At 36.1% G+C, this 27,565-nt stretch overlaps 2 protein-coding genes across 6 annotated transcripts; one reads left to right on the top strand and one right to left on the bottom strand.

Annotated features, from left to right (window-relative positions):
• Positions 1-22: 22 nt before the first annotated feature.
• Positions 23-20,538, bottom strand: LOC132624899 (serine/threonine-protein kinase EDR1-like). 5 transcript variants are annotated; one of them, XM_060339645.1, is made up of 15 exons: positions 20,289-20,538; positions 18,392-18,751; positions 17,930-18,133; positions 16,948-17,139; positions 16,486-16,739; positions 13,299-13,394; positions 9,097-9,183; positions 7,156-7,261; positions 5,881-6,169; positions 4,097-4,220; positions 3,955-3,974; positions 3,706-3,862; positions 647-935; positions 462-534; positions 23-251 (listed from the first exon to the last, which is right to left on the bottom strand). In XM_060339645.1, the coding sequence occupies exons 2-15, from the start codon at positions 18,635-18,637 to the stop codon at positions 169-171; spliced, it is 2,220 nt and encodes a 739-aa protein (XP_060195628.1). In that variant the 5' UTR covers positions 18,638-18,751; positions 20,289-20,538; the 3' UTR covers positions 23-168. The 5 variants fall into 5 exon arrangements, with proteins under 5 accessions (XP_060195628.1, XP_060195629.1, XP_060195630.1 ...); XM_060339646.1 differs by having other exon boundaries at positions 18,392-18,696; XM_060339647.1 differs by lacking the exon at positions 9,097-9,183.
• LOC132624529 (uncharacterized) lies at positions 18,859-22,284 on the top strand. The gene is made up of 3 exons (XM_060339295.1): positions 18,859-18,932; positions 21,619-22,049; positions 22,280-22,284. The coding sequence occupies exons 1-3, from the start codon at positions 18,859-18,861 to the stop codon at positions 22,282-22,284; spliced, it is 510 nt and encodes a 169-aa protein (XP_060195278.1).
• Positions 22,285-27,565: the final 5,281 nt, after the last annotated feature.

Below are 27,565 nucleotides of genomic sequence, written 5' to 3'. Positions count from 1 at the left end.
GAATTAGAAGCAGAACTATAAAAGCAACAAGTTTAGAAGTCAAAATTTATGAACATTATTTTTTTATAGACTTTACATTTGAAGTAACTGATGTTGAAAGCCTGAAATATATACAATCTTCATTGAAAAATTAATCCTCGTCTAGGATTCTATCAGAAATGTAAAGAATCAATTGGCAGAAGACCTACATTCTCCTAGACGTGCCAAGATTTCCTCACAACTAGGCCGTTCATCTGGTCCTGCCCAGCAATCTAGAACACAAAAGGAAAAGAAAATAAAAGGAGAGATCTCACCATATAAAATAGAGTTTTACTATTATACACTGACAATGTAAAAGCATCAAGTAGCCTGTTGAACTACGCCGAATAAAAACTACTTACATTGTCAGTGTATATAAGTAAATCCTATGAAATATAACAATGCATCCAGAATGTAGAGTAAGATATTCAAATGCAAAATACCTGCAATTAGCTTTCCCAAAGGACCTTCAGGAATTTCCAGCCGTTTTCCATCATTAGCAACAGCATATACAACCTGAATTAAGTGAATTTCCACTATATGAAGATTACAGTTGAAGATGAAAGGGAATGTAGTTCTCTTCTGTTTCTTTCAGTGGAGATGAAAAGAAAGGTCATGTCGAAATTACCTGGAGAGGTGGAACACCTTCCCATGGTTTTTTGAGCGTGTACAGCTCCCATATTATGACCCCAAGACTAAAAATGTCACATTTCTCGGTGAAAGGTTCATTACGGATAAGCTCTGGTGCCATCCATTCTGGTGTACCTGCTGAGGAAGAATCTTGCACGGGCGTTGGAGTCAGTGACCGTGACAGCCCAAAATCACAGATCTTGACTTTGTAACGTTTATTTACGAGGCAGTTTCCACTCTTTATATCACGATGCACAATTTTCATCCTATGTATACACATCAGCCCCCTGAATAATCACCGAGAAGCAGATGTTAAAAAAAAGTAGATAACTACAGAGCAGAGAGAAGTTTTTTTTTTTTTTTGGTGAAGTAATTAAAATGTATTAGAATGGCATCAAGAAGATGCAGAGGTTACAACTAAGCATAGAGCTGCTTCAAACAAGAATTAACATGAAGCTAGCTGAGCAAAAATCTGTAAACCAGTCAAAAGATCCAAAAAGATATCCCCTAAGACCCTATTCTGCTAGAGTTAGGGAGCTAACAAATTCCAAAAAATTATCCACACTGTTTACAGGGGAGAAAAAGTGCCAACTGAAAAGAGTAACTAAACATCTAGCCTTAATGAAACTTATGGAAGTTGATATTCCATCAAAACATCTGCAGTTTCTCTCTTTCCAAATACTCCAAAAGATTGCTGCTGGGATCATCCTCCAGATCCTTTTGATGGTCTTGTCAACTCTCCAGCATATCCAGCTAACATAAGCATCTTTGATGGAAAAGGGCATCACCCATTGGAGGCCAAACAAAGAGAAGAAGAAATGCCATATGTTAGCTGTTATGGGGCAATGCAAAAAAAGATGATTGACACTCTCATTGTCTTGTTTGCAGAAAAAACATCTATTGATGAGAATGATGCCCCTTTTCCTGAGATTGTCTTGAGTAAGGCAAGCCTTATGAAGGGCTGTCCAGGTAAAAGAGGAGACCCTAAGAGGTTGTCTTGTCCTCCAAATATGTTTCCAGGGAAAATCTTCAAGGATGCCATTCTGGGCACACCCAAACTTGTAACTTTCTTTCACAGTGTAGACCCCTTGCTTGGTGCTGCCCCAAAGTAATCTATCTGAGATTTGTGTATCTAAGTTGCATTCTTCAAGTGTCTGTAGTAGAAGAAGAAGTTCATTAATTTCCCAATCATTCAAGTTCCTTCTGAAGATTGGGCTCCAAGCATTGTCAACTCTGTATTGTGCAACTGTTGCTTCCTTGTTGGTAGCTATCTGGAACAGCCTAGGAAAGGATTCCTTCAGAGTAGTGTCCCTAATCCATTTGTCTAACCAGAATCTTATCTTGATTCCATTACCAGCTTTGAAAAAGACTTTCTGGAAAAAATCATCCTGAAAACTGCTAATGTGTTTCCAAACTCCTACACCATGAGGGTCTGTACTCTTCTTTGGGCTCCAATGGTCATGAGATCCATGCTTTGCTTTGATGATGTCCCTCCAATACCCTGCCTCATTCTGCCCATATCTCCAAAGCCACTTCATAAGCAAACTTTTGCTATGCAGCTTTAGAGCAGAGAGAAGATTAAATAGAACTATAGCACCAAAAAAAACCTTGAGTCCTTCAAGCTACTAAATAGCAGTGATGCTTTTCTCTTAACTAGGAAGTACGCAAAAATCATATAAGAGTACAATTTTAGTTATGTACTGCAACATTCAATTAACAAAGTGTTCTTTTCCCCCGATTATGTACCGTAAGCTACTTTTGATCGACGAGTAAACTGACTGGACATAAGTCTAGAAATCTACCTGTGTATATCTTTCCACTTATGCTCAATGCCTATTGAATGCTCCTGTCTCTTCCATTCAATCTAGACATTTCACTTTATGTAACGACCAAACCTAATTCTGATCTCACCAAAAGCTATGTTAAAAATTTCCGTCCTTAGACCTGTCGTATCCTTGTCTAATAGATGTGATATGGGTATGGAGTTGATTTTACAAAACATTAGAAGTTCACAGAAAAGCTGCACATAATCATACCAAAGACTTCTAACTTATACTCGAGACGCACTGGTAAAAGAGTCCATGTAACATATATAACAGCTATGTCATGAGACATTTATCAGTTGTACCTTCAACCCATTATAGAGTCCATCATCGATAATGGCTTTGTTTATCAGTTTCCACTCCATTTCTTGTTATATTATATGTGTCATGAATTTATATAGCTATCTGTACTGCTTCAAAATTAACAACCACTATTAGATTCATGAAGTTTCGAAGGATTTTAAGCATAGAATTTGTCCGAAGACATAGAATTTACAGCATATAATGGAAGTTGGATTTAGCTAGAAGTAGACAACTGGGATGACTCCAATACCATTGAAGGTCCGGTTTCTCCCTTCTTCATTCATGCTACAAATTGGAACTATCAACCTTGTACTCGAGGGGATTATTTTATCAAATAGAACCATTCCTTTCATAGGTGAGACAAATGATAACAGCATGAGTAGATTCACTAAAAATTCATTAGTAGAATCATTTATTTATTTAGACAGGGTCTTGCATAAGCTATGAAGAAAAATTATGCAGTCGCAGACAATGGTCCATAAGTTTCCCAAGCTATACATGTTATGATTTTACTAGTTCTAAGAATAATATTTAGCACCAAAGTGACTTCTTATTTTATTTTATTTTATTTTGTCAAAGGATCTTAACAGGACACATTTAAAACTTTTCAAAGAGCCACATAAATTTCCAAAGAGCATCCGACTGAAGGAAGTTAATGGAATTTTAAAGGGAAATGGCATGTATCCAGTTGTATGGACTGGAACCTTTATCTGACACGATGTATAACATTTCTCGTGCTAATAACGCGTGGTCACAGGTTCGAGACATGCATGGGGTACCAAAAAAGTTTATAACATTTCTACGCTTTATGCCAAAATTTTGTGAAGCTCCCAAAACAAAATTAAAGAGAAGGTAGTTGAAATAAAAAATTTAGTTGCAAAAGAAGAGCTATGAAACAGAATCTGAGTAACAGAGTTCATGTTGGAAATACCTGCATATATCACAAAGCATTTTCAATCTCCTTTGCCAGCTGAGGTTATTCTTCTGTCCACTTACATGGATCAGATGATATAGGGATCCCATTTCCATGAATTCAGTAACCACGGATAAACGAGGAGGAGTTGTGCAAGCACCAAGGAACAATATTACTGAAAGGAAAAAATGTGTTTGCATATTCAACGGAGTGGGTAATAACAGTATGTCACAACAAACATAGATTTAGGAAGAGCAGAAAAATTACCATTTGGGTGGCGAATGCGGCTGCATAAAGGGAAAAGAGATACAAGGTTAAGCTAGTTAAATAAGTATGTTTGATTTGTTTATACTTCATAGGATGTTCCGGAGGTACAAAGAACAAAAATGATTTCTTTAGTACAACTTACCTCAGGATGGATATTTCATTGGCAAAATCTTCAATGTTCTCTTCAGTCAAGTCTTGTTCTAGGAAAACTTTAACTGCAACCTCTGTTCCATTCCAACTACAGCGAAAGACTTCTCCAAAAAACCCTTCAAACCATAACAATCAGCAAGATTTAGCTATGAGATCAACAGAAAATGAATAAACATACCCATTACATAGTTCAAAATTAAAATTATCAAAGGGATATGTGTGAGTGTCCAATTGGGAATCAAGCTCTGCTTGGAAATAGGCATGATCAATCAGATGATAGTCAAGTCTGTTCGCGACCCTAAATGACCAACAGTACGCCTAGATGATTTTTTCAAGTTTGGAAATCTTTTACTTAATCATCTTTCTATATGAGTACCCGACGAACAAAATAATTTAGGTGGATTATTGATTAGGTGTTCATCAATTGCTGAGTTACCTCTAGTTACCAACACTGGGGTTGCATGATAATGAGTTAGTTATATGATTGGAGAATAATATAATGACTTACAATTACATGAACACCAGTTAAATGATCTCCAGGACTTGTTAGCTAGACTATATAGATGTAGCTGATCATGGAAGAAAGAAGCAGCTGTATAGAAACTTTCTTCTAATTTTTTGTATTAGTGTTGTACCTCTGAGGTTAGGCCTAGCCTCCATCTGTTTTTGATCTCAATGCTTAATAAAACACGGCCCAGAGTCCATCTGGGTAAGCTTATTTAAAATAAAACAAAAAAAGCTCTACCGCTATGAGTTTCCTCACATTACTGGTCTCAAGCCCGGATAAAGCTAGAGGATTGCAGTTGGTTGACGACCAACATAAAGCTAGACAATTTATGATGAATCCTTACCCCAACTTCCTTGGGCTTGAGGGATAGTTGTAACTATACCTACTAGGGTTATGTTCTATCAGAAGGAAATGAGAAAAGGAAAGAGAACACGTGATAGATGTTACTCTATGCAGATTATCCTTGATTTTCAGGACAATGATGTCAAAACATTGACAGTGCCAAATGAGGGTAAGCTGCACGTAGGTGGAAAAATATGCTGCCAAAAGAAAGTAGTATGGGGGGCGAGAATGAATTAACAACTAAGATACCACACTAAGATAAATAAGCACACATCACAATGGTTTCTTGATAAGGAAACATATATGCAAACTATAAAAGAGAAACGTTCCAATAATTCTATGAAATTTTCTTTTCTTTTGGCTGCCAAGGACAATTATGTGTTTTCAACCTTAATCAAACAGTAAGTCGTGCAGTTATAGCATATCGAGTAGATCAGTGGCAAGGTATACAGGTGATGTCGCATATTGGATGGTTAGATTTCCCTACTGAATTTTAAGAATCGCCTTCATTTCATGTTTTCCATTCTTGAGAGACGTTACTGGCAAGTTAAACTAACTTTCAGAACCTGCTATCAGATTAAAAGTTAATCGTCTTCTACGGCCCACACTGGTTAAAAATGTAATTAAGTCACTTGATGAAGAATGACCACATTACAGATCTTTGGAGGTGACAGGTACACAACCTATTGGTAAATCATAGATATTTGTGTTAAAAGAAAATAGCAAGGGAAATAAATGCAGATGGTCCCTAACATGCGAAACGAGCAAATGTCCACTGACCAATGTATACCACGCGACTCAATAAGCACGTGGAGCTTCAAACTTCATGTGGATTAATTAGTTGTCATATTTGAAAACTATACCTTATAAAAAAAAATAAAAAAAAAATTGTTGTCATATTTGTAGTATATAAGAATAATGTATACCAATTCCAACACGAGCTCCAATGGTGATCTCAGAGAAGTCAATGTTCCATTCATCAAATGGTAACAATGGTTTGTTGAGGATCCTTGATGATTCTATCACTTTGTCCAATCTTGACGTCATATCAGGACTGCCAAAAATTTCTCCTGCCTTGCCTCTACCATAGCTCCAGCGCGGAGATGAAGGCAGCGAGATTGCTTTGTCAGATGTCAAGCACTTTCTGTGAAAATGCGGTGCTTGACCCTTTTCACCATTTCCTGTATTTCGGTCATCTGGACGGTAATTCAGTACCTGGAAAGAACCGGTTGAAAGTAGCTATAAGAAGCATATTGCAAAATGTATTAAGCATCAATTATTGAAAGCAATATCACCAATTAAACACACTAGGACAAATATTTAAGAATCACGGCTTTGGTTCCTGGAAATTGAAGTGGATTTGTTGAAGAATATTAGAATTCTTTTTCAAGAAAAAACTATAAGCACATGTCCTCAGCATGTTTAAGCTTTTCTATTTCCTTTTATAACGATGGTGTCAGAATCAGCTTCTGTGCACTCGACTAATCTACCAAGCAACCTGCTAACCCAACAAGCACAAGCGCTGGGTGATCCTACCTATCAAAGTTGGAGCAGATAGGCACACACTGCATGCTGTTGTCGCGATTAGAACCTGGGATCTCCAAATTGTTACTTCTCTGCCTCGACCTCAGTCAACCCTTGGGGACCATGTTTAAGCTATATAAGAAGCATAGATACATTTTTTCCTTCGTGACAAACTAATACCACTAAAACGTAATTCAGCTGCAACAAATTTGGATTTAGTTGGAGGAAATTTTGTTTATTCTGAGATAATATTTGGGTAGATTTGTGAACTGTAGTCATTGGACCAGATTAGACCTAGTATAAGCTTAATGTGGATTGGGTTCCATCCAGGGGGGTGTTGATTATACTAGCTGTAACATTATCTATTCCATCTTTTCAACAAATTAGAGCTTGAGGCTAATCTGATTAACTGTAATAAGCATATGCCTCAGTCCACCCAAATCAAGAATTAATCCAATTGGAATTACTCTCCTTTCCTTAATTACAGAAGATATATTCAATCAAAAACGTACTTTATCTAATTTAAATTTAAAACACGTCTGGATAATTAGTCCAACTTTTAGAGTTGCCTTACAAAAGGTTCCTGGAAGCAAGTTTTTGCAGATAATGCTAAAAAAGATAACTAGATACCTGCCTATCCTCTTGTAAACAAGGAGTTCAAGAAAAGATATACTCACTTGATGATCAGAATTATCTTCCCTTTTCCGTGTAGACAAATCAAATGTTGCTTGTTCCCCTGAAAGATGATTTCTCTTCATAGATGCATTCATTTCCCGAACAACCCTACATTCAAGGTCAGAGAAATGCTTACGAGATATGCAGAAAGTTGGTGTAACCTAAAAAGAAATAGGTGTTGTTTATGTATATCTCTTGCATAAGAATAGAGCTGGACGGGCGCATTCAGCCTCCGTGTGCATTTATTGCTGCGCATTTATCGCTGGTGCCAAAACTAACACTAATAAAACGGTGATCGAGGTGGTTGTCGGTTTTTAAAGGTAGTTGTCAATTTATTGTCATTTCATCTCTCAAGCTATTCTTGTCCAAATTGGACTTCTGTTTTGTCATGTCACTCCATGAGTTGTCAAGAATTTTTTATTTTATTTTTTTAAGCGAATGTTGGACCACTCAGGTATTTACCCCGAGTGACCTTTTTTATTAATAATAAAAGAATCTAAAAAAGAATAAGTACAAGTAAGTTGTCAAGAATAGTTGTACAGATCATGGTGGAAATACAAGACGTCAAAACAATTTGATCTAGTTACATCCTGAGTTGGAAAAATCTTGGCATTTTATGTATAAAAAGGATGATAAACCTTCCGCGTAAGTTGTGTGTGTAAGGAACATATAATAGCTACTATATACTCATTTGAAGTACAACAACAACAACAACAACAACAACCCAGTGAAATCCCACATCGTAGGGTCTGGGGAGGGTAGAGTGTACGCAGACCTGACTCCTACCAAGGTAGGACGGCTGTTTCCGAAAGACCCCCGGCTCAATAAAAGCATAAAAAGAAGTTAGATAAGGTTAGATAAGGTTAAGAGATTCGGATAAGAGATTTAAAGCGATAAGGAAATGAAATAATGCAAGCGACACAGATAATACAGGATAATCAGAGCACAGAAAATAACCGATAATACCAGAAATCGGAGCAGATGACACAGGATAACCAAAGCACAGGAAATAACAGATAGTAACAGATAATAGCAGAAATCGGAGCACAAGAAATTATATTGCAATAATGCGACTACTAATAAGAACGGATAACGAGACTATCTACTAGCCTTCTACCCTAATTTGGGTCCTCCAAACCCTCCTATCTAAGGTCATGTCCTCGGTAAGCTGTAATTGCGCCATGTCGTGTCTAATTACCTCTCCCCAATACTTCTTCGGCCTACCCCTACCTCGTCTGAAACCATCCATGGCCAACCTCTCACACCTTCGCACTGGGGCATCTGTATCTCTCCTCTTCACATGCCCAAACCATCTCAATCTCGCTTCTCGCATCTTGTCTTCCACCGAGGCCACCCCCACCTTATCCCGAATATCCTCATTCCTAATCTTGTCACTCCTGGTGTGGCCACACATCCGTCTCAACATTCTCATCTCAGCAACTTTCATCTTTTGAACGTGAGAGATCTTAACTGGCCAACACTCCGCCCCATACAGCATAGTCGGTCTAACCACCACTTTGTAGAACTTTCCCTTAAGTTTTGGTGGCACCTTTTTGTCACATAGCACTCCGGAAGCAAGCCTCCATTTCATCCACCCTGCCCCAATACGATGTGTGACATCTTCGTCAATCTCCCCGCTGCCTTGCACAATAGACCCAAGGTACTTGAAACTACTTTTCTTCTGGATGGCCTGGGTACCAAGCCTTACTTCCAAGTCAGCCTCCTGAGTTGCTTCACTGAACTTACATTCCAAGTACTCTGTCTTGGTCCTACTCAGCGTAAACCCTTTAGAAGTAAAGTATTAAAAATTGTCTTTAAAAGAAATTGAAACTAGTTTGCTAGTAAAAAAGGGAAATGGAGAATGAAAGAAAGAAGAAGAAAGGAGATGACTTTGAGCTAAAAATACTAGGAGGTTTAGGTAGAGGAAAAGGGACATGGTCAACCTTACAATGTCATCACCAATTTCCGGAATCATGCTAATGGACCTCCGTCTTCTTCTACGAGTGTGTATAGGTGATGCACCAGCAGACCTGCAGACAACCCAATTCATGTGTCATGTCATGATGCTAAGCCGTGAGATGCAGATAACATTTCAAGAGAACTTCCGCCACTCCTCCCGGAAAGAGACTGGAGAAAACATAATGGCAAAGAAACATAAAGTTAACAAATTATCCTCAGAGGAATAAGAACATTGGATCATTCTTCTGAGTAAAAACATTGTATTGTTTGTGTACTTTCCCATGAAAGAACAGAGACGAGTATTTTATGCATTTCGTAGATTGGGGTAAATGGATAAGAAGCAAAATTTTCATGTTCTTGACAGAGTTATGAGTAAGAACCTGAAATGTATAAGTACCTTTCGTATGCATTGCAGCCAACTAACTATAATAACACACCTCAAATACATGTAACTCCTAGTTCACTAAGTAAACATAAAGCAGCTCCACCTGTCAATGGATCATGCCTAGTTATCAATTTTAGTTTCAAGCATCATCTGTCTGGTTGAATAATACGCAACCAGGCTACCACATGAAAATAAGGATCTGCATCTTTTTCTTTGATCACTAAAATTAAACCTCTATTATGGATCCAGAAGTGCTCAAGGCACCTCTTTGATACATTACACAGCCAATTAACCATAACACACCTCAAATACATTAAACATATGAACCCTCCAATATCACTGGCAAAATAAAACAGCCACACCCGTCAATGCAACAATTCACAGATCATGCATACATATCACTTCTTGGTTTAAGCATGATTTGCATAGTTGAGAATATTATGCTACCAAGGCTGCTACCTTATAATGACAGATTTAATTTATAGAGAATAAAAGATTAAACAAACAATTCTACTGTCTGATTGTAACACTTAGAAAGCAAAATGCTATATTTGATGCAATTTAATAGTTTATAATTATTAGATGTTTGATCCTTAAACCAGAAAAAGGATAATGAAAGGGATAAACAACAGATAGACAGACACAAGATTTAATAACATTACTGACTAATAGTTGTTGAGCCGAGGGTCGCTCGGAAACAGCCATCCTACCTTGGTAGGAGTAAGGTCTGCGTACATTCTACCCTCCCCAGACCCCACGATGTGGGATTTCACTGGGTTGTTGTTGTTGTACTGACTAATAGTTGTGGCACCAAAAAGGAAAGGAAGGCTCTGATACTGGATGTAGCACCTATAATGAAGCAGAGAGAAAGGCAAGGGGAAGAAAAGAGAAAAGGAAAAAGAGAGAAGATTAAGAGAGAGAGATAGAGAGATAAAGAAAGAAAGAAAGAAAGAATGGATGAGAGAAAGAAAGAGAGAAAAGCAAGATAAAGAAAAAATAAGAGAGAAGGAAGTAGATGATAAAGAAAGAAAGAAAGAAAGAAAGAGAGAAAAGCAAGATAAAGAAAAAATAAGAGAGAAGGAAGTAGATGATAAAGAGATCAAACAAAAATACAAGGGTGTAGGATAAGGAGTTTAGAACAAAGTAGAACTCTTGAAATTTACTAAACCTCTATCTTTAACTAGAAAAAGAAGACCTTGTATTTAACTAGAAGATAGATTTATCTCTACTATTAAAAAATATTTTTTTGGATAAGATAAATAAACGGGGGAAAAGGGCCTGATTTACCCCTCTACTTTGGAAAAAGGTTCATATTTACCCCTCGTTATACTATCAGGCCATTTATACCCCTACCGTTACAATAGTTGAAATATTTGCCCCTATTTTTAACGGAGGGGTAAATATGAACCTTTTCCAAAGTAGAGGGGTAAATCGGGCCCTAAAAAATAAAACACTCTAAAGTTTCCAAACAAAACTTACTTCGGGTACCTTTTCAACCCCTAAAATGACTATCCGAACGTCTACATATCCTTGATGTATTGAGCCTACATTATTGTACGCAGAAAAAATATCATGTTCTATATAAAATATTGACGTTTCGGAGTCTTGACACACCACTAATCATTGGTCAAAGTATGGAAAAAAAAACTAAATTTTTTCAACCAAAACTTACTTCGGGTACCTTTTCAACCCCTAAAATGACGATCCGAACGTCTACGAATCCTTGATGTATTGAGCCTACATTATTGTACGCAGAAAAAAATATCAGGTACTATATAAAATATTGACGTTTCGGAGCCTTGACACACGACTAATTATTAGTCAAAGTATGGAAAATAACACTAAGTGTTGCAAAAAATAAAGTTGGCCAATTTTTGTTTTTTTATTCATACTTTGACCAATGATTAGTGGTGTGTCAAGACTCCGAAACGTCAATGTTTTATATAGAACCTGATATTTTTTTCTGCGTACAATAATGTAGGCTCAATACATCAAGGATTCGTAGACGTTCGGATCGTCATTTTAGGGGTTGAAAAGGTACCCGGAGTAAGTTTTGGTTGAAAAAATTTAGTTTTTTTTTCATACTTTGACCAATGATTAGTGGTGTGTCAAGACTCCGAAACGTCAATATTTTATATAGAACCTGATATTTTTTCTGCGTACAATAATGTAGGCTCAATACATCAAGGATATGTAGACGTTCGGATAGTCATTTTAGGGGTTGAAAAGGTACCCGAAGTAAGTTTTATTTGGAAACTTTAGGGTGTTTTATTTTTTAGGGCCTGATTTACCCCTCTACTTTGGAAAAGGTTCATATTTACCCCTCCGTTAAAAATAGGGGCAAATATTTCAACTATTGTAACGGTAGGGGTATAAATGGCCTGATAGTATAACGAGGGGTAAATATGAACCTTTACCCAAAGTAGAGGGGTAAATCAGGCCCTTTTCCCAATAAACGGCAAAGATACAGATAGCGTAATCTTTCATTTGTTAAGCTACATAATTCTCCAACAATTGAAGTAAAGCTCGATCCCAATGAGTGAAACTGTTGGTGCAATTCCCAAAGGACCTTCTTGACACACCAACTGAAGAAGATGAACATATCCATCAACTAATGGCAGGAATAACAATGATAGATGCCAAAGAGCACAATAGTTTGATGAATCAAACTTAAAACCTCAGTTCTGATATCAAATTGATGTATTACCAAAAGAGAGAAAAAGGGAAGGCTCTGACAGAAATCAATGTACCACCAACCTAAGTTACTCGGACTCTTCACTTTCGGTGCCGCACCCGTGTCGACATGACATGGGTATGGGTGTGGGTGTGGGATCCGTACCCGATCTGGTCAACCGCTATTGGGTACTTTGACCAAAATCAACGGAAAAATTCCGGACAAATCCAATGATTTTTATAATAAAAACAAAAGTTGAGATGGACTTGAAGAAAATGGAATACCTTATATATTGAAATTTCTTTTCACTCCTTTTCCTTTTATCTCGTTTCGGAATTCTCCTCTTGATCAATATTTTCTCCTCATGTTTTCCACATAATATCTCATAATTTAGGTTTTATAATTCTATTTTTAGATATTTCAATTATTTTTAGCCGAATCACCGCACCCGTATCCATACCTGGATCCGTATCCCCGAATCTTAAAATTTAGATCATGAAGGATCCGACCTCTAGATCCGCACCCGTATCGGACACCCGCACCCGAGTCCGAGTAACTTAGCCACCAACAAGGAAGAGAAAAAAGGTAAGAGGAGGAAATGAGAAAGGAGAGAAAGAGAGGAGAATAAGAGAGAGACGGAAAGAAAGGGAGAAATTGACTGAGAGGAGAAATAGAAAGACTGAGAGAAAGGAGAGAAGGAAAGAAGGGAGAACTGAGAAGCGAGCATGAAGAAGGGGATAATAGAGAGAGAAATTGTAATGCCAAATCATTTAACAAAACATAATTGGAATCTCCAAACAAAGTTCATAAGGGTTCTCTAAGAAGATAAGATAACATAATACTGTATCTATAGCTAAAAGATAAGATCTAAGTAAACAGGAAGATAAATAAAACGAAAAGCTACTTTTTGTGTAATTTTTTCTTGAGCTACTTCACTAATTACTCCAGTCATTTAGATTGAAACAAATCTGGAACTGGATACTTTCATTAGATCAATATCTTTTAAGACCTACTAGCTGACTCCTGCTAGAACCCGTTAGATGGCATAGAAAATGTATGTTCCTTTTAACTATGGCAGTTTCAGATAACCTTTAACCTAAAGATATAAGAAATGGTAGAGTTTGAACCTTGAAGAAGTAACGTCATAGCTGCAGTCCTTGAAAGAATGTGCACGACCACCAAGAATGGATCTCCCAGGTCCTCTGAAGAAAGGATGCTCAGGACTGAAAAAGGATTTCAAGCGTAGGTATCAACAGAAAACCTGAAACTCTACTAACCAACATAAACTCATGAAAGAGCTAAGTAAGAAAGATTGTCTTGAAACAAAATTTGAAAAAGTTTAAACATCCTGAGATAAGAAATAAACATCTCCATTTCTACCAACTCGCAACAGCCTTACGATAAGATTTGAGAACATGTTGAAACTTGTAAAAAAGAGAACTAACAGCAATTCTGACAAATAAGAAGTATGACATAGAACTATTTTTGTATGATAGACATACATGGTTACAGTAAATGAGGAGAGCTACTTTTGGCCACAGAATATTGAACCTGCCGAACGAACATAGAGAAATATACAGAGCTTTCAAACTAAAATATAGGATGAACCAAGACAGAGTGACTCCAAATATAATATTTTATTCCATTTATGATATAGTAATATTAAAATAAACAATTGAAGGTAGTGACGATTCTATGTTTCTATCAAGAAAAAGTAAACAAAAAAAATATGTAATTGGCCCATACTAATCATAGACCTATCGCTTGGTATATAAGAAGGTAATCATCTAGCAGTGTATCAGTAGGTTGCAACTAAATATGAAACTTTCAGTGACCTATGTCTCTTGGTCCAGCCCTAGAAGTTTTAAGTTCCAGGCCGGAATGAAGGAATGTCTTCTTTTATTTATTATTTATTTGGTAAGCTGTTAAGGAAAAGGCCAACTCCCAACTGGAGCTCAAAAGCTGCATGAACTTTCCTCTCTTTCATTTTCTCCTTCTGGAGAGACCCAAAAAACTTAAAATAGTTCCTAACCTTTATAAGTAAAAATATTATTAATAACTAAATAAAATAAATAATATCAACCAAGCCAACTGAATCTCTCTCCATTGCAAGGTTTCACTGGATAGGTCTTTTTTTGTGCTTATTTGTATTTACATATTGGAGCAAATTAATCAAACGATTAGCTGCAGAGACTTTATCTCATAAAATAGTGACATTAACTAATTCAGTAACCAAATTAGTTTCAAGTTGTAAGACTCTCCTCGCGTGCATTCTGAACGGAGCTCATATTCCTTAGTGTATCTCTCAGAAGACATGAAATAAAACATCTTCTTAAGGAAACTAATTATCGGATATGCAAGAACAATTACATCAGAACGCGGTTCGGAGTTGAATCTCTAATTTCAGTTACTTAATCTGGGAAAGTTAGGATTCTCTGTATCTTAAGTCCTGGAAGGCTACAAGATAAACTGAACCTTGAACTTGAAGCCCTCTGTTCAGGGAGAACTTTGTTCCTTCCATGCCTCCAAAGCGAACTTTTGACATCGCGCTGACTGTGTGATAAGCTGAAGAAAGTGGATAACACATCCGCACACACAAGGCAGTACTCAAAAGGGAAATAAGAGTAATTTGTTCCTTGTAAAATATAGGAAAACTAAGGAAGATGATGAGGATGGACAGAATACCAAGCTGTTGGATACAGAGTTTTGAAAGACAACTCCATTAATTACTCAAATTTTCCTCATCCATTGAATTGCAGCTATATGTTTTCACAGATGGGCCAAATGAAGTAATTGATTCATCCACAGCTTATGCTGATACGAAGACTGGCTTTTCACATGCATAAGTGAAATGAAATCAAAATTCTATTTTTTCTTAATGAAAAAGTTCTATCTTATTGTTAGCAGTTATACTCAATTTCCGAACTTCCTATGTCCTAATTCAAGTGTGCTAGGACTTTGATGGTCAAAATTGACAAAGTTTAGACTGATACTTGATCCATAGGTGCCAAACTGTCAATGACTGAAAATTAATGCAATGCATGTGTTAAATAGTCTAAGTCTTAGATGCCAGAGACTGAAATAGATTAGAAATTTATTGGTCAACAACTTAAAATATGAAAGCCAAACTAGAACAGTTAAGTTGATTCTGAATAGTTATAAACAATACCACAAGATCTCAAATTGGGTGTTGTCCTATTGAAAGTCATGAGAATCATAAAATGAATTGTCTACAAAATTCTTAATGATTATGGAATAGTAATTTGAAATCACTAGAATTAAGAAACTCTCCTTATTTTAGTGGCTCAAACTTCTAGATAAAAGCTCTCTTATCTGTTGCTCACCACTAATGTTAACAATAGTTTCTCTTTTCTTCTGATGCACGAGTTTCAGTGCCTCTACAATCTTAGTAGGGATTAAGTAGCTTTTGCTTACCAGTACGTGGTCTAACACCATCTACCCAGACAAAAGATCATGTCCTCCCATTTGTTTACTATTCTTGTCTCTTATAGCTGATAATTTAGACAGCACTAGGCCTCTTTCAACGATTGTTCTAGTGATACAGCGCCTCTTTTTGGTGATGGACCGACGTCTCTGCCCATCTTCCGCTCTGGCAGAATCTGTCTATTTTGTCAGAATTATGGCCATTCTTCTGGAAAGTTGTCACGCTCGCATGCGTGTACCGGCAACGAAGTGACCAAGGTGACATTTAGGAAGTACAGGCACCCACCTTTCCCAGGATGAGCCTCTCCCAGTAATGTCTCTGGTGACGGGGCTCCTTGACTATCTGAGATTTGGAGACGAGCCAGCAGTGACAAATAGAAGTCAGTTATCTCCATGCGTATAATTAGTTTACAGTTCTATAACTCTCCAATTTACATAATTATATCGGGAGCCTTTCCATACTTGCAATAAAGATATCCTTGCATATTTATAGATTTGTAACAGTTCGTGAAGAATAAAATAGAGAAAAGTAATATCAAAATTTTACTTTTAAAGGAAGTGGACAACTGAGATAGCCCTAGAACTATATTTCTGCATTGAGGAATAACTAAAAACTTTAGATGGTGCCACGTTACGCTAATTAATTCACCAACATTAGAACATTAACTTTTAGCCCACATTCTTTCCAACTAATATTAGATAATATAAATGTCATTTTATTTAAATTGTTAGTGTGTCCTAATCCCCCCAAAAAAAATATAAATGCCGTGCCAGGTCAACCAGAACAATTAGTTTGAAAGGAAGGCATAATAAAGTTTGAATTCTGAACAATATCATGCCAACTAGCCTCCCCAAGCTTTATATCCTTACCTTCCAGTGCCACTGTAGTCGGAACTGAAACAGGTAGGACTTATGGGATCCATCGGTGAGTTACATGAATCAGTTTCTACAGAATCACTCTCACCAAAGAAATGTGAGCGATGTAGCTGCTTTGTTGAATAAGGAAACAGCTTGCCAGGATAATGCATAAGGTCAACCAGTAGTTCTATGGAATCCAGGATGACTGTGACACGGATGTGCTTAGAAGAATCTGTGCACTCCAGTGCTGCTCCTCTTGGTAAACTCTAATAATAGGACGAGGATAAGATGGAGGAAATTGACAACAAATGGGGTTGGGATAAAGAACAGAAGAAATTCCACAATGACTGCATTGACTGGAAGGTTGAAACTTCAACTAAATGCAATTTACTTAAACACAAAAATGGAAAAGAATAGTTTACCAACTACTGAAAGCAGACTAACAAATCCGTTGAAGAGAAATAAAGAGCTTACCACAATCAACTTGCACTCAAGGCCCACGGTATCAGCAAGAACTTTGAATAAGATTGCTCGAGAATGGCAGGAACCATCCTTCATTTGGCAGAGCATGTGTATTCCTTGACTACCCAAAGCATGTGAGACCTCCTCAAGTGTACCACTCACATGAGTGGACTTGTACTTTGGATGCTTATAGAAATCACAAACCTAACCACAGTGATATGCTGTCAGACTAAAAACCACACAAGCTCGGGAAAACAGATTTTTTGGCTAAGTAATGCCTGCAGTTACGTCATCTTTTTATTTAGAAAACTTGATTCGCAGTTTCATACTAAACATATGTCGTACAGCTTTGCGGGTCAAAAGACTAGTTTTGCCCTGCATGATAGTCCTAGATAGCTAAATGCATTAAAGGACTGACAAATTCACATGATGCATTTAGAAAAGTGAAACAGATACACGAAAACTGAAACAAGACTGATTATTCAAACTAAAATCATGTTGATTAAAAATCTTGGGCTCGTCTTTTTCTTTTTTGTCTAACAATGACATGAAACCAGTATCACATAGTTCCACAAAATTATATGGAAATTAAAATTGAGAAGCGCTCCATATGGAAATTATTGTTTTCAGAGGAATAATATGTTCAAGAAATTAGGAAATATTTTGAAAGGAATTCAAGAACAACATGGAAATTACATACTTCATTACAAAAACTTTGTTGAGAACCTTTTTTTGTAAGTTTTAGCTAGTCAATTGTTTACACCATTATGCTAGTAGATTCAACATCTCGTATTCTGTTGATGGTCAATAACTAGCAATACAGGCCAAAAAGCATTAGGTACACTATCGAGTATATTAAATATGCATTGATTCCCGCATTAACATAATGCACCACATGTAAACCAAAAGCAAAAGCAGATGAAAAAAAGAACCAAACTGACAATCAGTCAGAAACTAAATCCCAGTATAGACAACACAATAATAGATGACGCACCAACCCTGCAATCTTCTTCACCGCTATAGCTGGAGTCGAACTCAATCCTTTCACTAATGTGAGAGTCAGCTGTTTTAACATGGAAAGCTTCTTATCTTTATGCAGATTGACAAGAATAACATTAGGTCGAAGACCCTCTGTCTCCAAAGCATAAAGGTCATCCAAAGATGGAATAGTATCGAAGTGCTCCTTGAATCTTCTTTCCTGCCGAAATTCAAGAATTAGGACAATATTGAGTTGACACTTGACAGGATTCCATCCAGAAAAGAACCAAAGCAAACAAAAGGTACATATTCAGAATGTCACGTTAACAACATAATTGAACCCCCCCCCCCCCCCCCCCAAAAAAAAAAAATAGCGCCTGCACTAACAACACATCATCAATTTGATGAGTTCTCATCTGGAGAGAAATCATCCAAGTGAAGAATAACCCAAGACCACACGAAACAATGTTATACTCACTGGAATAACAAAGTAGAAACCATCAGGAATAGGTTCTGCAAGCTCCCCTGTGTCCCACAGAATCTGAGACGCTCTCTTTGATGCTAACCCCTCTGGCTCCTGCTTGCTGCTCAATACAGTAGAGTTTGTTTTATCTTCTGAAGAAACCAGAGTGATCTGCTGTAGTTTCTCGGAAATATCTGCTGGCCACCAAGGAGAATCAGGAGGCAGAGATGCTGGCCCCGTATCATTTCCTGTCTTCTCCATCTCCTCAAAGATTCAAAATTCTATATCATGTTCAGCAGACTGTGACCCATAAATGATAACTGTACACGAAGCCAATATCCAAGAGAAAATTTCAGACGAGCTCTATGAGATCTCCTGGAAAAAGCACGACCACAAAATGTAATTAATTTAACACTTAATGAACTGCACACCTTGTTTTCCAGAAAGATGCTGAAGTAAATAGAATTTGATAAAAACAAGAGATGGAAATGGTTATTGAGCTTCCCTTTAGTTTAATCGCAATTATCCCTCAACCCCACATATGTGAATTTCTCAGGTAAGTGCTTGTGTTCAACTAGGAAATTTACAAGTGACAACTGACATTGTTATTTTTAAGAGCTAAAAGGCTGCAGCCTCCAAGAAGAACAGTTGTGCAGTGACTGTAGCTGACGAACCTATTTCCATATGCCAAAATATCTTGTAAGATTGTATCAAAAGGATCATGAGCAAAAGCCATCCATTACTTATAAGACAAGCCCCGTAATTGCTTAAGCTTTCACCTCCTGGATGCGAATAGTATTATGTGAAAAGGATCCACAAGTTTAATTTTCTTTATTCTGGCTAAAACGCTCTAAACTTTTGATTTATATGACCGAGGGTACTATCAACTTCCGTAGAGTCTACTGTCTTTCTACTCATGCTACCATCTGAAGTGACACATGTTTCTATCAATCCTAAAGCAAGAATGCCCCCCTCCTTTAATCTTTTTATTTATTTTTTTGAGAAGAAAGGAGAGAAAAAGATTAATAGTGTCCCGCTACTTTAATCTTTCCATAAGCTGACTACATATAATTCAGAGTTTCAGTATCCACCGGTGGGGTCTGGGGAGGGTAGAGCGTACGCAGACCTTACCCCTACCTTGACTTGATAGGTAGAGAGGTTATTTCCGATAGACCCTCAGCTCAAAGAACTCATATCAAAGTAGTCCATAAAGAATGGAATATCAAATTTTACTTTTTACATCACCAGGCCAACCACATCTCTAATTTTCTTTGACCATTAAGTTTCACGTTTTATAGTAATAACACATCAGAACCCCATAAAACAACAGCCTTCCATTCAGTAATCAATCTTTTTTTCAGTCCCAAAGCCAACCCTAAATCAGCTTGAACTGACTGATTCCATCGTCCTATTGCAGTAAGGCTCTGAACATTACAAGTGAAACAGTCTCGAGCTAAGCCATATATTTATAATCTTGCAAGGATAAGTCTAGCAATATACACAAAGTTTTGACTCTAATACTGCATTCCCTAAATAAAAAATACTCCAAGGGAAACTCAGAAACAAAGATTGGCAACATAATAATATAACTTATACTACAATAGAAAATAACTCAGCTTTGTAAAGATTTGGATGAAATGCCAAAATTATATCACCCTATTTATCAAAATGAATTACAGCTACATCACCAATTCATCAAAATCTATAACCCCAACAAAAAGCTAAGATCGCAGTTATATACAGAAACATCAACTATGATAGGCACCCCAATGCTGCAAATTTGAAAAAATGGCCCAAGTAAGAAAAAAAACAATCACATTACTTGCCCCATACCCAAAAACCAATCCCTATACTCAATAAAGAAGGGTAATACAAAATAAAAGAAAGGCACAAGAAAATCAATTTTAATTACCTGAGAGTGAAGGAGGAGGAGGTTGAAATCATACCATCTGAATCTCAACGGCGCTGACTTTGCTTTTCTATTCGTTTTAATTAATTATTTATTTATGATTCTAAATCTGAATCTGTAAGATTATAAAATAGTACTACTCCATATGATTTGATTTGAGTGAAGAGGTTCGTGGGGATTTGAGTGATTTGGCAATGACAACTTCCACTTCTTATACTTGGACCTTTTGGGTCTCGTTAACGGTCAGGGCTTTTATCCCATTATTTCTATCTAACTATGTAGTATATTATATACTTATTATTGGGTGGGTCCCATTTTAATTTGGGAAAATCACACAAAATACCCTACCATGTAAAATATTTAACCCGCCTCGTGCCCCTCTAAACTAATTTCGCTTCTTACTCTCACAATATATGTTTATAAGATGATAGTATCATAAAAACTTTTGAGAAAAGTGTGTCTTTTGAATAAATAAACATAATATCATCTCAATATATATAAAAAAAAGGGTAGTCTAGCTTAATATTAAGCCAAGTGGCGTAATATGAACAAGTCACTTGACAATAAATTCTATTTACATTAATTATAAAAGAAGTTATTAATTATAGTTCAAAATATTACCTAATATAGTAGTAGTAGTAGTAATAATAATAATAATAATAATAATAATAATAATAATACTCCTACCAAAGCAAGATCATGTCAAATGAATTCCGAATATTTGGAATTATGCAAAAATGAGATTTCTTCTGTTTTACAAAAAGGTCTCATACGATCTTCGAAATCTCCATGGTCATGCACAACTTTTTATGTTAATAAACATGCTGAACAGGAACGAGGAGTTCTAAGGTTGGTAATAAATTATAAACCTCTTAATAAAGTTTTAAAATGGATTCGATATCCAATCCCTAATAAAAAGGATTTATTGGATCGTCTTCATAATGCGATTATATTTTCTAAATTTGATTTAAAATCAGGTTATTGGCAAATCCAAATAGCCGAAGCAGATAAATATAAAAATGCTTTTAATGTCCCAATTGGACAATTTGAATGGAATGTTATGCCTTTTGGGTTGAAGAATGCCCCTTCAGAATTTCAAAAAATTATGAATGATATTTTTATGAATTATAGTAATTTTATCATTGTTTATATCGATGGTATTTTAGTATTTTCAAATACTATTGAAATGCATTTTAAACATCTTGATATATTCAAGAAAATTATTATTCAAAATGGTTTGGTTATATCTAAACCAAAAATGTCTCTTTTTCAGACAAAAGTCAGATTTTTAGATCATAATATTGAAAAACGAAAAAATTATTCCTATTAATAGAAGTATTGAATTTGCTTCTAAATTTCCTGATATTATTACTGATAAAACTCAACTCCAAAGATTTCTTGAAAGTTTAAATTATATCTCACCATTTTATAAAGATTTAGCAAAAGATACATCTATTTTATGTGATAGATTAAAGAAAATTCCCAAACCATGGACTGATGCTCATACGCAAGCAGTTCAAAAAATCAAGGGGAGAGTTAATAATCTTCCTTGTCTTACTTTAGCCAATCCTAACTGGCAAAAAACTATAGAAACTGATGCCTCTGATATAGGCTATGGAGGAATTCTTAAACAACTTTCTCCAAATGATAAACAAGAATATTTAGTCCAGTTCTATTCTGGCAAATGGAATAATAGTCAAAAGGATTATGCTACTGTAGCAAAGGAAATTCTTGCTATAGTTAAGTGTGTTCTAAAATTCCAAGGTAATTTATATAATCAAAAGTTTTTGATAAAAACTGACTGCCAAGCAGCTAAATTTATGTTTAATAAAGATTGCAAATATGATGTTTCTAAACAAATGTTTGCCAGGTGGCAAGCTCTTTTGGCACCATTTGACTTTGAAATACATTATAAAAAGGGAATAGATAATAGTCTCCCAGATTTTCTCACTCGAGAATATTTAAATTCATAACTATCATTTTCTCATTTGCAGGATGAGACCCACACTATCACCCACCTCTAATAGGGGAAGGGGAAGAGGACAAAAAAGGAACGGGCAGAGGCACTATTCTTGCCCAAATGGGTAACCAAAGGCTAATAGCCGACAATATTGCAGAAACTTTTGGTAATACCCATAAACAAATCACTTATACTGAGTATCTTGCTTTCATAGAAGCACAGAAAAAAGGGGATAATATGCCTCCATCATATTCCAATGCTCTCGCAGCTGATGATAATGAGGACACTGATTCATATGAAGAAAATATTCATCGAGAGTTAATAATTCTCCTTGAAAATGATGATCTCCAATGGAAGGATGAACCTCGGCAAATAATGCAAAGGTATTTTTCTACAGCGTCATACGCTACTCCGACTTATAAATATCGGATGAATTATGAAATGATCCTTTCATATATAGGGTCAGCTGAATTCCAGCATTTCTATCCTGGTAATAGCAAAAAAGTTTATAACTTTTCAAAAATTATCATAAAAAAAGATATTTTCTCCAAATGAATAGGGAATAAGTCCATTAAAAGATAGGGATTATATCCACCCGGAACAAAAAGTCTCAGTTAAATTTAATTATTGGGATTATGTTGAGAGCTTCAATAAAGCTTTTCTATATGAGAATACTAATAGGAAACACTCATGGTTTATAAAAATATGTGCCAATGTTTATAAACAGGGCATTCCAAATTGGTTTTATCAATGGTGGATCCATTATGGTCCAACCGTAAAATCTCTACCAGAACCCTTCAAAAGTTTATATACTGAATGAGTTGATGTTTCTCCAAAAATTATTGTTATATCCTATTTTAACCCAAGTCAAAATAGTTTATAACATTCCGGTAATTCCGGGGTTAATTAAAGTATAGGAGTCGCCACCTAATTATTAACGGTGAATTAGGGCCCCTAAAGTTTATTAAAGTAATTATCTAAAGTTGATATTATTGTAAAGTCTACGAAACCAAAAAGATTCTAGGTCCGGGTTCAACTAACCTAGAGGGAAGGTATTAGGCATCCTCTAAATTCCATTAACAATGGTTAATTCGACCGGACTTAAGTTTAATTATGCTAAGTGTAAGTTATAGAAATTATGTATTAACCTATAAGGTAATTGATTTAAACTAAGCGGAGCGTGAATTAGTATTTAAAAGTGAAAGACAATGACTAACTGTGTATTTGAAACCAATTGATATCCTTTTTTTTTTTAAATGTGTTGTTGGATTTTAACCAAACTTCTTTCTTTATTGGATCTAATAATCATTCTAAGTCCTCATAAATAATAGCCAAACGTTAAGCACGTCCTAACCGAGGTTGAACTCTCTTTAACTTCCGATTTCTCCTTTTAATCTCATTTCTTCTTTGCTTTAAAACTGGGCAGTGTTTATTTGATACTTCTTTATTTCCTTTACTTACATTCCATTAAAGCTTAAGTTCTACTTAGCATGAGTATTTGTAACTGTTATTGTTGTTGTTAATTCTACCTTTCCAGACATATTTTGTACTAAGGAATGAGAACAAATTCTCTTATTCTTCTTGGTATTGCTAGGTTCTTCTAATAGAACACACACACACAAAAAAAACATTCCAATGCTAATAAATTGAACACAAGCAGATAGATGTGCAAAAGTAGAGTAACGGAAAACACATATATTTAAATAGATTCGGCCCATTTTAAGGCGGTTGTTGTCCGCTGCTGTGGACTGTTTACTGTTGGGCTTCGGCCCAGCAACCTTCATATATTGCTGCGGATTGGCTGACACAAGAAGAGAAATTGCGTTGGGCTTTTAGCCCAACACCGAATGCGGAAGAGGATGAGTCCGAGGGGACTCGTATGCGATGGTCATGCATAAAAACAAAAAGGAAAGGATTAGACATCTATTGATACGGTTAAATAACTTCAAATGAGTAAAATAACACAAACCAATAAACACTTAAACATGTAACTAAGCTTTAAATTGACTGAATACGCTATTAGAGGAATCTGGGTCAGTTACTGTTTTAAGAGAGACTACATCTAAAAGGAGTAAGGAATGATTCAAAACGTGGTTGGCTATCGAACGTAATATCAAACTGATCATTGAATACAGTAAGCAGATGAACACATTGTTTGCACAGTCCATGACGACTTTAAGAAGCCAAACTATATGCAGAACCACACACAACTGATGACAAACAACTTTGACCTTCCCATGATTTGTAACTAAATGACAACCACTCAAGAGTTTATGATGAAACTACTTTAGCCGAATGCCATGCATCTTAAACTTATCTGGAAAAATCAGAAGGGGAATAGGGAGAGGACAAGTAGGAAAAGTGAAAGAAATGCTAAATGAATTCGTGTTTCATATTGAACTTGGTGATAAAGTATTCTGGTTCTCCTAGCATATAAGCGTGATAACATACATATTTTAATTCCATCATTTGGACAGAACAAAGGCTAGATGAATGTGGAAACAGACCCAAACCTAACTTAGCACAAAGGTTTGAAAGATTTAGAATTCTAAAGCTTTTAAAGATGTGCCAGCCGACTACATAAATTAAAGATATGCCAGCCGACTGCATAGATTCATGCACAACAAGTAAGTAGCAGGATAGTCATTTCAATATGAGATGAATACAAGCAGTCTAAAGGGAAAAAGGGAAAATCATGTTCACCAGTAGATGCAAGCCCAAACAGTATACATGTTTCCTAGAGATTTTGGGGTTGGCAAAGCCAACACCCCATATACCTAAATCAACCTTACAAGCTCAAACATCGATACCTCCCAAACCGAACACAGACCTTGCAGAGAAAAGCAGTTTCAATTCATCCATTTACTTGGCTACTTACGAATTCAAGATAAAGTATGCAAATAATACTAGTCCTATGCCAATGCAACATCCAAACTTAAGTTAAAACATCCTAAACATCAAGCTTACTGAACGGTTTCTATATCATTATAGACTTAAAGCAAACAACCATAAGCTAGCAAATTGCTGGATTAAATTCATGAGTACAGATTAATACTAAGCACGGTTACTTAATCAAACGTACAAGCAGGTTCGATGCTTAATTTAAACTAACTATCAACAAACGACATGGTTAACACACTAGACGAGCCTAGGGCTACCACTGAGCAGAATTAAACTAGCTTAACTAACCATAGAAAATAACTCCTACGAACATCAAATAGAGGTTTTAAGCCATATTTTCAAGTGAAGCATTGAATATACTAAATGAGCACCAACCATTACCAAAAAGATAAATGTAACTTCATATTTTGCGACATAGGACATAACTTCCTATCTTGCGACATTGGACATACAAACTTTATCTTAGCACCAACTTGAAATTGAAAACACTTTAAACATGCAAACAGGGAATCCAAACACACACCAGAAATCAAAGCGAACCAAAAAAAGTGGATGGAAGGGATTGCACTGACCTTTGTCGTGTGCAGTGAACGGGGTTTTTCAAGTCTCAATCTACTCTCGATTTTAAAGTAATAACGGAAGAATAACAATTATCCTTCAACTGAGTAATACCAAGTGTAATAAAAATGTGTGAATAATTTAGGAGAGGATCCGGGCGGCTGAAAGAACTCGAACAGAATTGAATTCGAACGAATCCCAAATTTAAAGTCGTAATCGAAAGATTGAAAAATCCTCCCCTTTATGAACTCTGAATGCTCATATATATAGGACAAAAAGTAGGGTTTTCGATTTTGAGCGGGGTTTGGAATCGAATTCATTTCAAAATCAGAACGTTGGGGCTTGATTCACGTGATTTGCTTCGGTATTTACGAAATGGAACGATTCTTTCTAGTCTTTGAGGATTGGTTGCGTTTTGAAGTGGGAAATGGAAACCCTTCTTCTGTCAACGACAGAGCAAACGCAGGCAAAATAGGACGTTTGCTTAAAGTGAAGGGATTTCACGAAAATGGGATGCTTTGCTCTGCCATGGTTGTAAAGAGTGGGTGTTTTGTAACCAAAATGGTGAAAGGAGAGATGAAGAAGACGACAGGAGAGGGTAGAAGGGTGAAGAGCATTGCACGAAAATGGGAGGCAAAGATCTGCCATGGTCGAAAGAAGGTTTTCTCTTGGCTAAAAATAGAAAGGGGGAGAGATAAGGGAGTGTGCGGTTGTTGAAGAGAAGATAGAGATTGACTGATCTGTTCACTTAGGTCTAGAGGAGGAAAATATAAGATTGGGCTGGGTCGGGTAGAGATGTTGGAGTGGACGGGTGAGTTGGAAAATATGGGCTGGTTGGTTTGGGTAGGAGGAAAAATGGGTAATTAAATAAGTGGGCTGCGGATTTTGAAAGGGTAGTCACGAATTGGGCCTATTTTGGCTGAAAAAAATGTTGATCTTTTCTCCCCTATTTAATCATTTTGGGATTTTTAACTCAATAATTAGTACAAAATATATTATGTGAAGACAAATAGTAATTAGTGTATATAAAGTAAAAATTAATTTAACGAGTACGAATCCTAAAACGAAACGATGGCGAACCGTTTAAAATTCGTGATAAAGTAATACTAGTAAAAAAGAGTGAAAATGAAGGTAACGGTATTAATAGTAGTAGAAATAAAAAATAGTAGTGAAAATAAAATATTTAGCTCGTTAATAAATTTAAAAGCCCAAGGAAATAAATTGGAATAAAGGAGGGACAAAATTGGGTGTCAACAATTATAGATTTGGAAAATAATATTACTTTCTCTGAAGAGATTTCTAATATGTATTTCTTCATTGAATATTCTAAACCATGGATTATGAAATGGTCAGTTGAAGTGGGTTAGACCCCCCAAAATATGTCTTGCTTAAACAGATTTTTTATACAAAATTCTAGAAAAAATTGATTCAAAAATCAAAAGATGGAACTATCCCAGGACAAGATTTAATAAATCAGATTAAAACCACCATTGCACATTATAAGGACTCCATTAATTCCAGACAAAAGGAGGTTTCTAGTCCTTTTGCGCACATTGCTCGAAAAATTCAAATGAAGAAAAGAGTAATTCCCTCAAAAAGCTTATAGCCACATACATGGAGGAATTTAAATCCAACTTAATGCAACATCTTAATATGAAAGCTATTTCTGATACCTCAATGACATCTGTCGATCATACCACTGATCATGATGATGAAGAAGAAGAAGAAGAAGAAGAAGAAGAAGGCCATAATACTCAAGTCTTAGCAGGAGAATCTCAAAATCCAGATAATACCAAGGACTATGAAAAATTCATGGCTCAATTCATTGGCCAGCCGGAAGAATCTTCCAGCTCTACAAAAG

Source organism: Lycium barbarum, chromosome 12 (assembly GCF_019175385.1).
Source record: "Lycium barbarum isolate Lr01 chromosome 12, ASM1917538v2, whole genome shotgun sequence".
Taxonomy (NCBI): Eukaryota; Viridiplantae; Streptophyta; class Magnoliopsida; order Solanales; family Solanaceae; genus Lycium; species Lycium barbarum.
This window is presented reverse-complemented; position numbering and strand designations above follow the sequence as displayed.

Coding starts and splice junctions, on each gene's coding strand:
- LOC132624899 (XM_060339645.1), bottom strand. CDS start 18,637: ATGGAGAAGACAGGAAATGATACGGGGCCAGCATCTCTGCCTCCTGAT. Junction 9,184..13,298: donor TATGACGTTACTTCTTCAAG/GTTCAAACTCTA, acceptor GGTTGTCTGCAG/GTCTGCTGGTGCATCACCTA. Junction 3,863..3,954: donor CCGCATTCGCCACCCAAATG/GTAATTTTTCTG, acceptor TTTTCCTTTCAG/TAATATTGTTCCTTGGTGCT.
- LOC132624529 (XM_060339295.1), top strand. CDS start 18,859: ATGGAAATGGTTATTGAGCTTCCCTTTAGTTTAATCGCAATTATCCCT. Junction 18,933..21,618: donor CACATATGTGAATTTCTCAG/GTAAGTGCTTGT, acceptor TCCTATTAATAG/AAGTATTGAATTTGCTTCTA.